Below are 13,463 nucleotides of genomic sequence, written 5' to 3' on the forward strand. Positions count from 1 at the left end.
CAATGGCTCTATGAAACTGTGTGGTTTAATTGGTCTCAATGAAACACATAGGATTCTGGAGCACAAGAAAAAGCCAAAATAATTTTCCAGAGGAGCCTTATTCTAGGTGCCCAGTTTGAAATATTAGCGCCCATAGAGCACTTACTGTTTTATAGCACCTGATACACTTAGGGCAAAGCTCAAACTGAGCAACTGTTACAGCTGGGAGCATTTGGTGGTTCTGCAAAACAAACTCCAGATGTGTCACGTTTGTCACCTGGTAAACGAGGAACACACAATAAGCAAAGTACTGCAAAAAGTCCCATTTCAGATCAACCCTCCCAGATCCGCTAGAATCACCTCGGTCTTCACAGGGCTGCAAAGCAGGACCTTACATCCCACCTACGCTTCAGCTCCTTGTGCATTAGCTCTTGACTTGCAGCAACATTTCAAAATGGAGGAAACTTTGATTCAATCCCTGGTTGTGCCTGAGAGGATTCAGGCTTCTCTGCACTCCCTGAAGAGCGCCTGAACTACCAGCTTTGAGGTGATCATTCGGAGATTGGGAAAACTCTGTGCTTCTCATACTGACATCATTTTTAACGGTCTGTCCTCCCCTCCAGAAGCCCTTCTCTTCCCTCTCCTTCCTCACCTCCCCTGTGTTTGTGTTTTCACATTTGTGCTCCTTCCTAATCTTCTCCCTATCCACCGTCCTTGAAATATCTTCCTGTCACCCTGCCTGAGGGATCACGGACATCACAGGGCCATTTCTATTTAGGCTCCACTGTCTCTTCTCTGAACAGCTTCCCATAGCCAGAAGAAGCAACTGCAAATTCCCACTCAGTCCTGCTACTTCTGGATGGAGGATGCCACATCGCTATGCAGGGGTGGCTTAAACAGGTACTTTTTTTCCAAAATAAACTACCTTTCCTAGTGTAAATATGCCCTTAAACCCATGATTTCTTTCAGGACATAGCCTGTGTCTTACTACCTGCTTAAGAAGGGCTCTAGCACACTGTAGGTGCACTTGGGAGGTGTGGGGTGTGCACAGTGGGAATAACAGTAGCATGCCTGCACCACCACTACAGAGATGACTACCTCCGTGACACATTCCTCTTATATAATGAGCTGCTGAGCTTCTTGACAAAATAAGATATTGAAGTAAATTCAGATTTTTAAATGATTCATATTTAAGTAGGTTTGATCTTTAAGTGTCAAGGACAGAAACATGAAGCCACAGCTAATAAAAGAAAGAGCTGTAGTGATTTGGAATTATATTACTGCACAGACTTTATTAATTTGAAGTTAAAGGGCTCCAGAATGTTTATTCCTTCTGAAGAGCTTCAGATTCATCAACAGCAATAAATCAAAGGCAACATTTTGGGAATATCTGATTTAGCAGCTATGCTATAATTCAGTTTTCTCCAACTTTCAAGTTCCTGGTATCTTTTTCAACAGGCCAAGATATATGGCAAGTTTTTCCATCATCTGGAATCACCATTATAATCTTTCCTTAGTGTTATATATTTATTATGTGCTGTGAGTATGTTTGCTAGGTGATGCTGGAGTGCAACACATCAAGAAAAGCAAGGAAATGCAACTGTTTTCCTAAAATAAAAAGGATTTGGGGTTTAATTATTCACACTGAATATTTTTGTAGTAAAATATAGCACAGACTGTGTACATCTATTTAAAAGATTAAAGTTCATCCTGTGAGCAGTTCTGTTCCCAGTTCATTGATAGCTATAGCACATCACATGAGCAAAAAGCAGCACAGTCTGTAGTCAGGGTCAACATCAACTTAAAAAGAAATTTCCACGATTGGGGAAATATTTTCAAATAATCCCCTCTTCTCTACTACTTTCAAAACAGGAGCTTAAGTATTTACTGAGTTGGGCCCTGAAAATGTATGCACATTTTTGTTTATTCTTGTCTCCTTCAAAATAGTATATTAGTATAGTAGTAAGAAATTAAACAGCAAGGGAGAAATTTGAATTAAGAAAGAAGATGCCAGTTATATTAGGAAGATTTTTAGAAACAGAAATGCTGTTTTGTAAATTACTTACTAAAATACTTTTAACATACACTCTACTGAAGTTATGCATAATCTGTTAAATTGAGCCAAGTTCTCAATTTTTTCTTACTTCTAAATTCCTTCAGATATGGGGAATGATTACACCGTAGCAAAGGCCTGAATATATGCTGGTACTTTACTGTAAATGAGAGAGAGCTCATCCCTTGATGAGAGGGTGAAAGCCTCAGAAAACACGAGAAGACGTCCGATTAAAGAAAAATATTCTGCATTCCAAAACCAGTGTATTTACTTAAGAAACCCATCTGCTGTGCAGGGACAGCTTTACTCTACATGAGGCTGCATAAAACGACACCTTCCTACTCACTTCATCTGTTCCTTGTACATTTTCAGAATTGTATCTACTTACTTTAGCATCAAATTTGGATTTATTATAAACACTATGAAAAATTTGGGGCCTATCTCTTCTTAACTGTACACGCATATAAACAGATACCAAAGACAACTTTATTCAGGCTCTACTCTCTTCTTAATACAAGCTTGTAATGAAGAAAAGTAGGCTTGGATATCACTTAGTGGTATCACTACCACCAGTTTCCCAGGTCTTGCTTTAGCACAGAAATTTGCATTCACTTGAAGCACATGAATAACCCTATCAGAAGGCACATCTGATGGAAAGGAAGCACATGGTTTTGTGTGTTTTGTTGATTTGTACACCTAAATGCAAAGGCCAATTCCTGCCTGTACCTGAACGAGCAGGCTGAAACACCACATGGTCTTGCAAATTCACCAGCAACGCAGGATCCGAAAAAAGCCCTTACTTTCAAGTTGCCTTGTGATGAAATTGGTAGTTAAATCATGCAAAACTAGAAAACGGCCTTTCAAATGAACGAGGAATTGCCTGTATTACCACCCAGCACACTACAGCGTGCCGGGGTACCCCCAAAATAACTCTAACTGACCTCGGTTTCAGAAGCAGCGCAGCTGTTAAGGGATCAAATTAAGCTTTGTAGCCTGCATCTAACTATGGGCACTTGGCTTTGCAAATTAAACAATGTTCTCTACATTTAAAATTTGGAATGGGATTTCTTCCATGTCTTCTGAAAGACAAAACCTTTTATTCTAATAATATACATATTGTTATGCACAACTGTAACCATTTCTATACCTAGCTCCAACATTCAAGTACTCATCTTTCAGCTCTGCATCCTGGCTCCTGACTGTTAGAGCTATGGAAAGAGGCAAGAAGAGAAATCCATTATCTCTTGAGGAAGGCAACTCCCGATGCTGTGGGCTGGATCTGGGGGTAGAAGCTAGGCCAGCCATGGCTTGCTGTCTTCTGAGAGGTGACACCTTCCTGCTTGTGCTCTCACTCTGGGGCACTTATTCTACCGTAGCTCTATACCTGGCATTTCCAGAAGACTGAAGTTTAGCTACACCCTAGGCTGGAGATGGAATCATGCCAAATAGTGTACAGTCCATAGATATTGGGCGCTATACACACCAGTCAGCGGCAGTTGTTTTGTCTTTCCTCCCTTAAGCCACCTTCCTTTCATCTTTTCGTGAAGAAAATACTTGGTCTTGGAGCTCTGATTCTATTCTCATCAGGCTGCACAGACCAAGTCCTGGAAGCACACTGTGTGTTTGGTATGCAGGAAGGCTGTGGCTGCTAAGCTCCCTTAAACACAGATGGATGATGTAGATTTTAACAAGGGCTGTCTAATGAATATATGCAGTAATACTTTTCAGAGGCTTCTAACATAGACTTGGATGGATCTGCACAAAGACGAGGAAAGATTAACCCGCTGCCCTAGAGATCCATCTCCAAGCCAGCTTGCCAGCTTTCAAGCCTCCAATCCACAGCACCAAGTGGCAGCTATTTTTAAGTTACCTATTTTTTTAACCATATTAAAGCCCTCTGGTTTTATCCCACTCTTGGAAAACCCTGAACTGTTGCTAAACCTTCCAAGAAGTTGTCAGTCAGAAAAAAAGGAACAAGTATGGAAAACTTTGTCCCTAATGATTGCAGTCCAGCAAAGACAGAACCTTCTTGAAGTACTGGAGTAGTGCAAAGCTCTCAGGCTTTTTGGTTTTTTGCTGCTGCCTTTTTTTTTTTTTAAATGTAGCAGCATTCTGCTGCTCCTGTTATGAACAGTTCATACTAGTTTAGTGGCTTATTATGGCACAGTCAGCAAATATCAATAATAAGACCATGTAAGAAAGCACATCTCAGACTGTGTTGACCCCCATTGTCTAAGTGTGCAAATTACTAACTATATAAAACTCTGCACAAATAATCTCAAATTTTGCTTGAGGATCCAAGAGGAAGTTGCACCCAGCAACTCGGTACTTAACACATCATCTAATTGCCTTTTGCAGATTAGGTGTTGATACTGAGGAAATGCCTAAACCACCAATTGCCAGAGATGGAAAGCTATAACTCCCTATTTCTTACAGTCTCTCCTTAAACACATGCTCCTGTTGGAAAGAGGATAGTAGGCCAGACGGACCTCATTTCACACAGCAGTTTTCATGTAAGAGAACAAAACTATGGTGGTCTTTGCAGTGCGTAAGCCTAAGAGGGGTCTCAAACATCACTGGAAAGAGAAACTGAACACCCAACAGAATCACTGTGAAGCAGGAAAAAAGCCAACAGCCAAGAAAATGCCCTATGCTTGAAAAATGGGAAAAGCAAGAATGAAAACTGGAAAGAAAGGAATTCTTAACATCTAAAAGCAGGTGAAAGAGAGTCAGGGAGAAGGAGGAGGTGTTCATGTTTTAATTTCTTAAACACCACCCTTGAGTAACATCCTTTTGCAAAGGCTGTATTTTTAAGAACTCTGTGTAAAAGCCATGCAACTTCTGCATTACTTCTGTGCCAGCTTCCTCTTTAGAAAACAGCATAACTGTGAATGCGATCTACCTTGGAGAGGAGTAGGAAAATTCAACCCTTTGACAGTGACATCCTGACACCATTTTGTGCCAAAGGCTACAACTCCCTGAACTTTTTATCTGTTTCTCTGGTCGGCTGGGCACTCTCGCTTTGTCTGCCCCCCAGTTTCACCCCGGTGCTGTTCAGGACCTGCCCAAAGCAGGTCCCCAGGGCTGGCTGAGGGCAGGAGCGGACGTGCCCCCTGCATCGTAGCTGTGTGCGGTGACCACTAGCCTGGTTTTGCCTCCCAGCTCTTGCGCGAAGGGACTCTGACAGGCTTTCTCCATCTGCCTCTGCCCCATCTGTCTGTTAAGCACGTATGAGCTTCTCCCATTTTGGTACTACTTCAGGGCTTCTCCTTCTCAGCCCGTACCGCTCCCATTATCCATGTCTCCTTCAGAAAAATCTGCTCGGCTCAAGCCATAGGAGGCTTTTCTATGAAAATTAAACTATACATTTGAGTGCAATTCAGTCAGTAGAGATGGAGGTGATATAATCTCAACTTTGAAGTGACTTTGTATCACATAACTTTGCTGTCCTAAACTAGCTCTCCTAGTCCTGTTAAATTTAATCCAAATGTCCTCGACAGCACTCCACCATCCCGTCATCTCTGCCTGCATCACACCAGTTTAGTGGCTGTTTGTGCAGATCACGAGCTTTTAAAGAAGACTTGTAAGATTTTCTTATTATAGTCTGACTTCAGATCATCTGCAGAATGTCTCCAGATATTAAAGCACTTTTCTGACTCAGACACAAACTAATTTTAAGTGACAGTTCATCAGGGAAGTATTACATTATTTAATTACAGCCCCCCTTCCCTAAGTGGCTGTATTTCCACCCAATTGGTGGTTTAGAAATATGTTTTTCTTAATTTTAAAATTATGCTTTCGACCATGTCCAACAGTTACTGGCAAACACCATTTATTACATCTTAACACAAAACCACTTCTTTTCTAGTTGTCTCTCCTTCATAGATGTCTACATCGGAAAAAGGTTTTTGAAGTGTTACATTGATGCTGCAGTGCTCATTACTGTTTAGCCAGCTGAGCTAGAAATACACAGCTATTTCACTAGCCATATTCCCAGGACATAATTCACCATCACCCTTTATCCAGTGGCAATGCTTCATTAAGCTCCCTCATTTCCAGCAGCTCCCAACTCCCTCCCTCATAGTTTTACTTGCAGGGCTGTCCTATAAACCATGTCAGTGAAAAGTTTCATGTCAAACCCAAAATCTCACAACATACTGCTTATTTATTACATGTTTAAATCCAAACCACTTATTGATACAGGTCACCTGTGCTAGAAGGCTTCCCTGCCACAAGTGTGATGTTAGCAGAGGGTAGCATAGGACTGAAATATCATAAATTAGAACTGGGAGATGGAGCTGTACCCTTAATTATTTCTTCCTTGCCCCTTCCTTCTTGCTTTACTTTATTGCTTCCATTTTGGTGTAAATACTTCAAAACCAAAAAAAGAAAAAAAAAAGTTGTCATCCTCCCCATCCCCCCTGAAACGTTCCATGTGAAGCAAGTGCCAAGCTGAGCAGATGCAGCACTACAGACACTCTGCTGAAAAAGTATCCAACCTTGAGCCCCTACTAGGAGTATTTACAGATACTGGATAATACATCTAGGTCCCAAAGATAACTCTAGCTTCTAGTCCTGTGAGCATCATGCATCTTCTTTGTTAATATTGTGCCAAAGGTCTATAGGTCACATTTATTTAAATATACCCTGCACTAAAGAACATTTTCCCAGCTATATAAATTTATAAAAATAATCTTAAATAAAAATTACAACTGATAAAATGGTCCTTTACCTGGTTTCATTTTTAGGTCACATACAAACACTGGGAGTGTTTAATTAAAAAAAAAAAACAAAACAAACAAACAAACAAAAAAAACCCGCATAATTTTTTTTCCTTCCTTTTCCCTCCTCCAAACTTCATTCTGAGATGGTAGGCTAGGTTCTGATTTCATTTATTCTACTCTAAATCAAGATTTCACAGACTTGTCTACAAGTTACTGAGCAGATGATTAAGGTGTGAATTCAGAGTACTTTATCTTTTTCTGCATCAGCTCCCTGAGGTCATTCCTAGAGAGCAGCATAGCATGCTTTTGTGTCAGCTCAGTGTCAAAGTTGAGCAAAACACACTGTGTTTGGCATGTGTTAAGAGGTCCTATGAAGGGAGCCGCAACCTGCCGCGGTGTAACGCGTTGCAAATTCATCCCCTGGTTTACTTGGGTAGAGACCAGCCCTGCCAGTGCATCTCTGCCATAAAACACCACTTCTGAACCCGGCACTTATCAGATGCAAATCCCAGCTGAGTCTCATTTAGAAACCTCCCCTCTAGCCCACATTACTCTAGACACTGCGAAAAAATACATACATAAGACACACGGATACTACAATAGCTTAAAGTAAGGTCTGGGAACCTAAAGCCTGCATGCTGCTTATAGCCACAGCTTCATTTCACATGGACCACAAAAGACTTTCCCTTCCTCATACTGGCATGCACTAACATGCTGGCTGAGAAAGATGCTGAAGTGGCCAATATCACTGACAACAATTACAAACGCTTCCCACCTATGTTATAAATTAATGTGGCCCACAGTAATGCTGAAGGGGAAATATTATCATAGCAAGGTCCCCACAGCAACAACACTCTGCAAATTACAGAGACTCTGAGTCTATTGTGGAAGCCCCACAAAATCTACCAACAAGCATCAATATTGGTAACCTCAGGGTCATGACTTTTTTTCTCCCTCTCTGTACATATTGCTGCTTTTCCCTTTCTCTTTTCCACCTTTGCTATTTCTAACTCCTTCTGTCAGTCTTTCCTTCTGCCTTAATACACCATTAATAGAGAAATGGGATCCTTGTAAAAGATGCACTGAGGCTGGGCCCTCACACTGTTACACTAATAACATAGAAAAGAGATGGACACAAGAAGTTGGAATTAGCTTTCATAAATGGAGGCAGTTCTCACAGTACAACAGCAATCTTTAAAAAAATTTCCACTACGCATGTTGGAAACGCACTTTTTTTATTGGCTAGGCCTTCAATCAAAACTAATTTTCCTTCAAGGAAAGACACTGCTCCTCACTGAGTGGTAATGTCAATGCTACTTAAAACATTTCAAATTTCAGACTTTTTTGGTGTCTCATGACTTAAGCATAAGAATTTTGAGATAGAAGTGGGCAGATGTTTTTGCCCACATTTTCATATTCAAATTCAATTTAATGTTGAATTTTTCCTTCTTTAAAGGCAAACGAACATTAAAGAGTACACTGTCTCATAGATCACCCCTCCACACTGTTTTTCAGGGTATATCTGTTCAATTTTTTCTATGCTTTAGCTATGAAAAAACATCACTGAAAGTAGGATTCATCTCACCTAACTAAATTTAGAGACTTATAAGGGAAGTATCTACAGCATTGGAGCTAGGGTCCCTTTGTAGCCCCTGAAGAAAAACAGCCTCAAGGCAAGATTCATCCCCAATATTTTAGATGCTTCCCTAGGATGAGATGAATTGCACTCTGAAAGTACTGCTTCCTCTGCATTGACTACACTGTGCACTGTAGATATCTGTATTTGTTCAAATCCCTGCCTCCTTCAATATGAAGTTTTTCCTGTCTACTTACAACCTGTCCCTTTAAATTTCAAGGTTTTTGAAGCAAGTCTTCCTTCATATACATTCGCAACAAACAGAACAACAGTATCATGACTGCATGACTGTGGCCTTTATTTTCTGCCATCGTATGAAACATCAATAACAATGGTAATGCTAATACCCTAAACAGATTAGTAATTACAGTCCATGGAGAACCAATGGTTTAAATAAGAACTATATTGGAAGGCTAGCTCAAAAAAACCCCAAACAAACCAAAAAAAACCCCCAAGATTTTTCACAGCCATTGCATGCAACAGAGCTCTGAAAGGCCAGATATGGTGAGCAATCAAAAAGAAAGCTTTGTCCGGCTTACAAAGTCTCTCCTTGTTGTGGTTATGGACTCTGATCTGTTACAGCAGCAATAAATTTTGTTCATGGCCTTTAGCTTTTACAAAGAAGGTGAAAGAGGGACAACTATCATGTTGTCTCCAGTCCTTAATTTAAAAAAAAAAGACAAAAAAGACAGAGGGGAAAAAAAAAAAAGCGCCTTTTAACAGAGGTGAGGACAAGTGGAGTTCATCTATAGCCAGCAAAGGCTTCCGATCCCTGGGCTACACTGCCTTTCCAGGTGACCCCCTCTTTCCCAAGCTACTCTTTGCTTTGGAATTTGCAATGGAAGAGAGCCACCTCTCAGTCATGCCATACATCAAATGCTGCAGGTAAAACTCGGCTATTTGGATATTCTTACTAGGATCCTTCACAAACTACGTATTCCTCTTGATCTCAGTCATTACAGCTACTGGGCTGGGCAATGCCATGAGGAAAAAAAGGAGAGATTCACCTAAATACAAGAGCTTTTAGGCAGGAAGGCTGTCCTTGGGGAACTAGGTTCAGGTGGCTTTGCAGTGAAGAGGATTACAGAATTTCTTCAAGCCATCAGAGGCAGAAAGTAAAGTAAAACAGTGCAAGTCAGACTGCTGCACATGTGTATAAAGAAGTGCAGCTCTCAAGACTAACCTGAAATTTGTAAAACGCTATTACAACAGTTCTTCAGACCACCAGGCATTACAACCTTTGGAAACACCTGATACTCTCTTCACTAAGTAAAAATATAATTGATCAAATTATGTACATCTCAACCCTGACTGCACCACCTACGCTTTCTTCTGTATAAAACTACTGATGTACAATTTAAAACCCCACTGCACACAATAGTCTCCTTAGCATACACAATACTCACCTAAACATGACATTATTTCACCTGCATTCAGACTGACCTCTCCTCTCAGTCTAATAGCAATATTTTAAAAATACCATTACATTCCTTTGTAGGCTCCCTCTAATTCAATAAAATCTTATCAGGTAAAACCAATCAAGTGGGTGATTTATGTAGTTGTATAGGTACAGCTTAGTAAGTTTAATCAAATTACTAGGCTACATGTAAAAAGTCAAATTTACATAGAAGGGTTTCCTTTCACAAATGAATAAATGCTGAAAACATAATTTCAAGAAAAACTTGCAAAGAAAAAAAAGGTGGGGAATAGCAAAATAAGGTAATTACCTATCTCCCTTTGGTTTTCTTTTTTGTACTGTCTTCCCTTTGGGTCGTCTTTCACTTCCTAAACAGGGGCTCCCACCAGGGCCTGTTACCCGTATTGATTCAAGGCCTTTGGAAGATTTCTTAAAAGTAAATTCCACTGGTTCTCCTTCTTTTAGGCTTCTAAATCCTTCCATGTAAAGCTTGCTCTGTAAATAGGAAAAATATTCTTGGTTACCATTGCCTTAAAAACAATATTTACATTCACAATCAACAGGACAGGATAATTTCCTGTCTACTATCCTAGAACACATACAGGTTGAGTAACAGTTTCCTCTGCATGAACTATAGCAGAAGATACTACAAATTATAGTCCTGGATACACTGAAAACACTCTTCAACACTAAACAAGTAACAAGAACCTCTTTTCAGTATCAGCAAAACTGAAATAACATTTTCCTTTTCTGTGATGAATGCTATAGATGTAAGAAGCAGAGAAAATGCTGTATTCTTAACCCCCCTGCCTAACAGGCATCAGGAACTAGAAAGGCTTTTCTAACAAAATGGAAAGAGAACAAATGTTCACCTCAGAGCCAATTCGTTTGTGATCAAAATTATCATAATTTGTATTCCTTGTATCTGGGACATGGCTCTTCTGCTCTGAAAATTAATCAAAGATACAATGAGCATGAGAGGCAGGAGGAAGGAACTCTGAACAAAGTCCAATGAAATACGCAATTCAAATATCCCTAGTGAGCTGCTAAATTTCTGTTCACTACCCCAAAAATCTTATCTAGTTAGCATGATTTAGGTATGGATTTGTATTTTCATTCACAGAAAAGGAAAGTATTATCATCAGGGCAAGTGAAATAAATACTGATAAATCTTTTGATATTACACTGTAGCGGCAAAAGCTTCAACAAGTTAAAGTCAACAGGAGCTCACCATTGATTTTGATGCAATGAAAATTTTTGTCTCAATTCCTAATAAATTATGTACAATACTGAGTCTATATCCCAGGACAAATCTGATGAATCAAACTTATATGAAATGATCATCAAGTTAACTGAGACTTTTTTGGGGGGAGGGAAGATAAAATATTAGATACTGGTTGCACTAAACGTTTATTTTAGAAGTTACACATTACATGAATGAGATCAGTTGGACTCACAGAGAATATTACAAAACCCATCAATTTGCAAACACTTGTAGTTTTTGCAGAAGAGTTATGAAACACGTTTTCTTCCTTTGCTCATGAACTCTTCACAGCAAAGAGAAAAATGTATCCTGACTGATTCTTACTCCATTCTCCAGCATTCACTTGGCAGAACCATGGAGTCAAGACGGGAATCCTCACTGCAGGTGCCATCCCATGCAGTCATATGTCAAAAAGAGCCAAGCGACACTCAACTCTAAGTCACATCTACTACCCGGCAAGTGCAACCAGGGAACACTGCCATCAAATCAGATGGCAATCCCTGATATGGGCTCTCTGTAATCATGGTATGGGAGGTCTGCAGCACCAAGACACTATTTTAGCAGAGCACAAGAACTGACACCTACAGAGTTCATAGTTGTACACAAAGAGGGAGCTGGTCTCTTCGCAAGGATGCACGGAGAACAGGACAGGAGGCAACAGGCTTGAGCTGCTTCAGGGGAAACTCCATCCAGACACTAGGAGAAGTTGCTCACTATGAGAAGAATTAAACAGAGAAGCCCAGAGAAGCAGTATAGTTCCCTTTGCTGGAAATAGCTAAGACTCAGCTTAACAGGGCACTGAACAACCTAATCCAAGGCCCTGTTTTTGGTGAAAGGTTGGACTAGACGATCTCCAGAAGTCCCTTCAAACCTAGACTTTTCTGTGCTTCAGCTGTCTTAATCTGGAACTGAATCACACCCAGCGAGACTGGAAAACAGGATTCCAGTTCTTGGTTCTGCAGGAGAGTTACCTCAGGGGACCTGTGTCACTTAACTTCTCCCTTTCTTTCTAAGAAGGGACACCACTGCAAAGTCCATTTCCCACAGCACTAATAGACTAAGTTAAAAATTATAAAATAATTGGGAATATTTATTTTAATGAAACTGTGTGAGAGCACTCACACCTCTGCTTCCAGAAACCCCAAGTACCGGACCAGCTGAGTTCTCACAGACTACCCAGCAGCAACCATTCATAATGAACAAGACACTACCGATGCCAGTCTGACCGAGGGACTCAGTTGCTTCTGATTTTTCCAGCAGCCAAAAATAAGCAAGAACATGGCTCCACTGGTTAGGATGAAGGCTGTTTTTGCTTAGCCAGTTGTGCAGCTCTAGTACACGTGGCTCTTCCACCAAATGTTGTAACAGTGTGAAGCACGAGACAAACAGTTGACTTTCTAGGTGAGAGGTTGAGCACTATTTAAAAAGGGGGGGGGGGGGGGGGGACGGGACGACACACAGGATGACAACAGTATGGGGGCACACACACAACACATGAAAGAAAAAATATATAATATCTGTTCCCTGAATCATAAGCTTGGCTGTTTTTTTAAATGAAAATATAAGGTATGAAAAAAGAAATATGCAAATTTTCTCACTAATACAACTGGAAGACGGTAATTCTATATAAACCAATGAAACAAACCACCCAGGAAGGCAATATTACTTCAAGCAAGCCCTTCACTTTGAAATGTCTGTATAGCTGCAAGGGGATCTTTGTCACAATGAAGAAACATCCAAGTTCAGAATTCATCCAAAGAAGACACCACCCCCATTAACTGAAACAACAGATTCTGCCTGTGGCGTGAATCCATCCCCAGGTCCATCCTCACCTCCTCAGTCTTCAGCAGCCACCAGGGAAAATCTTGTTAAAAGGAAAGAACTGAACAACATGTATTTTGTCCCAAACTAAAACATATAGTTAAATGTTCCAAAACTAGACAATCATGACAACACAGACACGTGCTAATCACAGAGGGAACCTCAAGCAGATAAACGTAAGCCCTTATTTCTCAGCAATACTGAACACAGCATGGATGCTTTTGTCTTTTTGTTTAATTACAACTTAATGAAGATATAGTTAAGTCTCAGCAAGACTTATGCGTTTTTCCTTTCTGAGTTTCACTGTTATAAAACAAATGCCAAAAGGTTGACATCTGATATGCACATAACATTCTGTCTTCTACTTTACTTCAAATGAGAGAAATACTTATTTAAAACGCAACCTAAACCAGGACATTATTAGTACTCTAAAATGTTTTTATTTTTCTCATTTAACTTCTGGCAACAGAACTTTTATTTCCAAACAAAGCACTATATTTACAAGAGGAATTTTTTAATGTATTTAAAAGCCAAAGTAATGGAACAATTATGCTTTCATAAATCACATT

General features: G+C 40.1%; 1 protein-coding gene across 4 annotated transcripts in view; it reads right to left on the reverse strand.

Annotated features, from left to right (window-relative positions):
* LIN28B (lin-28 homolog B) overlaps positions 1-13,463 on the reverse strand; it is a 104,980-nt gene that overhangs the window by 34,963 nt on the left and 56,554 nt on the right. For all 4 annotated transcript variants that reach the window (XM_030001738.2, XM_030001728.2, XM_041119543.1 and 1 more), the window contains one exon: positions 10,120-10,304. In XM_030001738.2, the coding sequence (XP_029857598.1) occupies positions 10,120-10,304 (185 nt within the window). The remainder of the gene's footprint in view (positions 1-10,119; positions 10,305-13,463) is intronic.

This window comes from Aquila chrysaetos, chromosome 2 (genome assembly GCF_900496995.4).
Source record: "Aquila chrysaetos chrysaetos chromosome 2, bAquChr1.4, whole genome shotgun sequence".
Classification (NCBI taxonomy): domain Eukaryota; kingdom Metazoa; phylum Chordata; class Aves; order Accipitriformes; family Accipitridae; genus Aquila; species Aquila chrysaetos.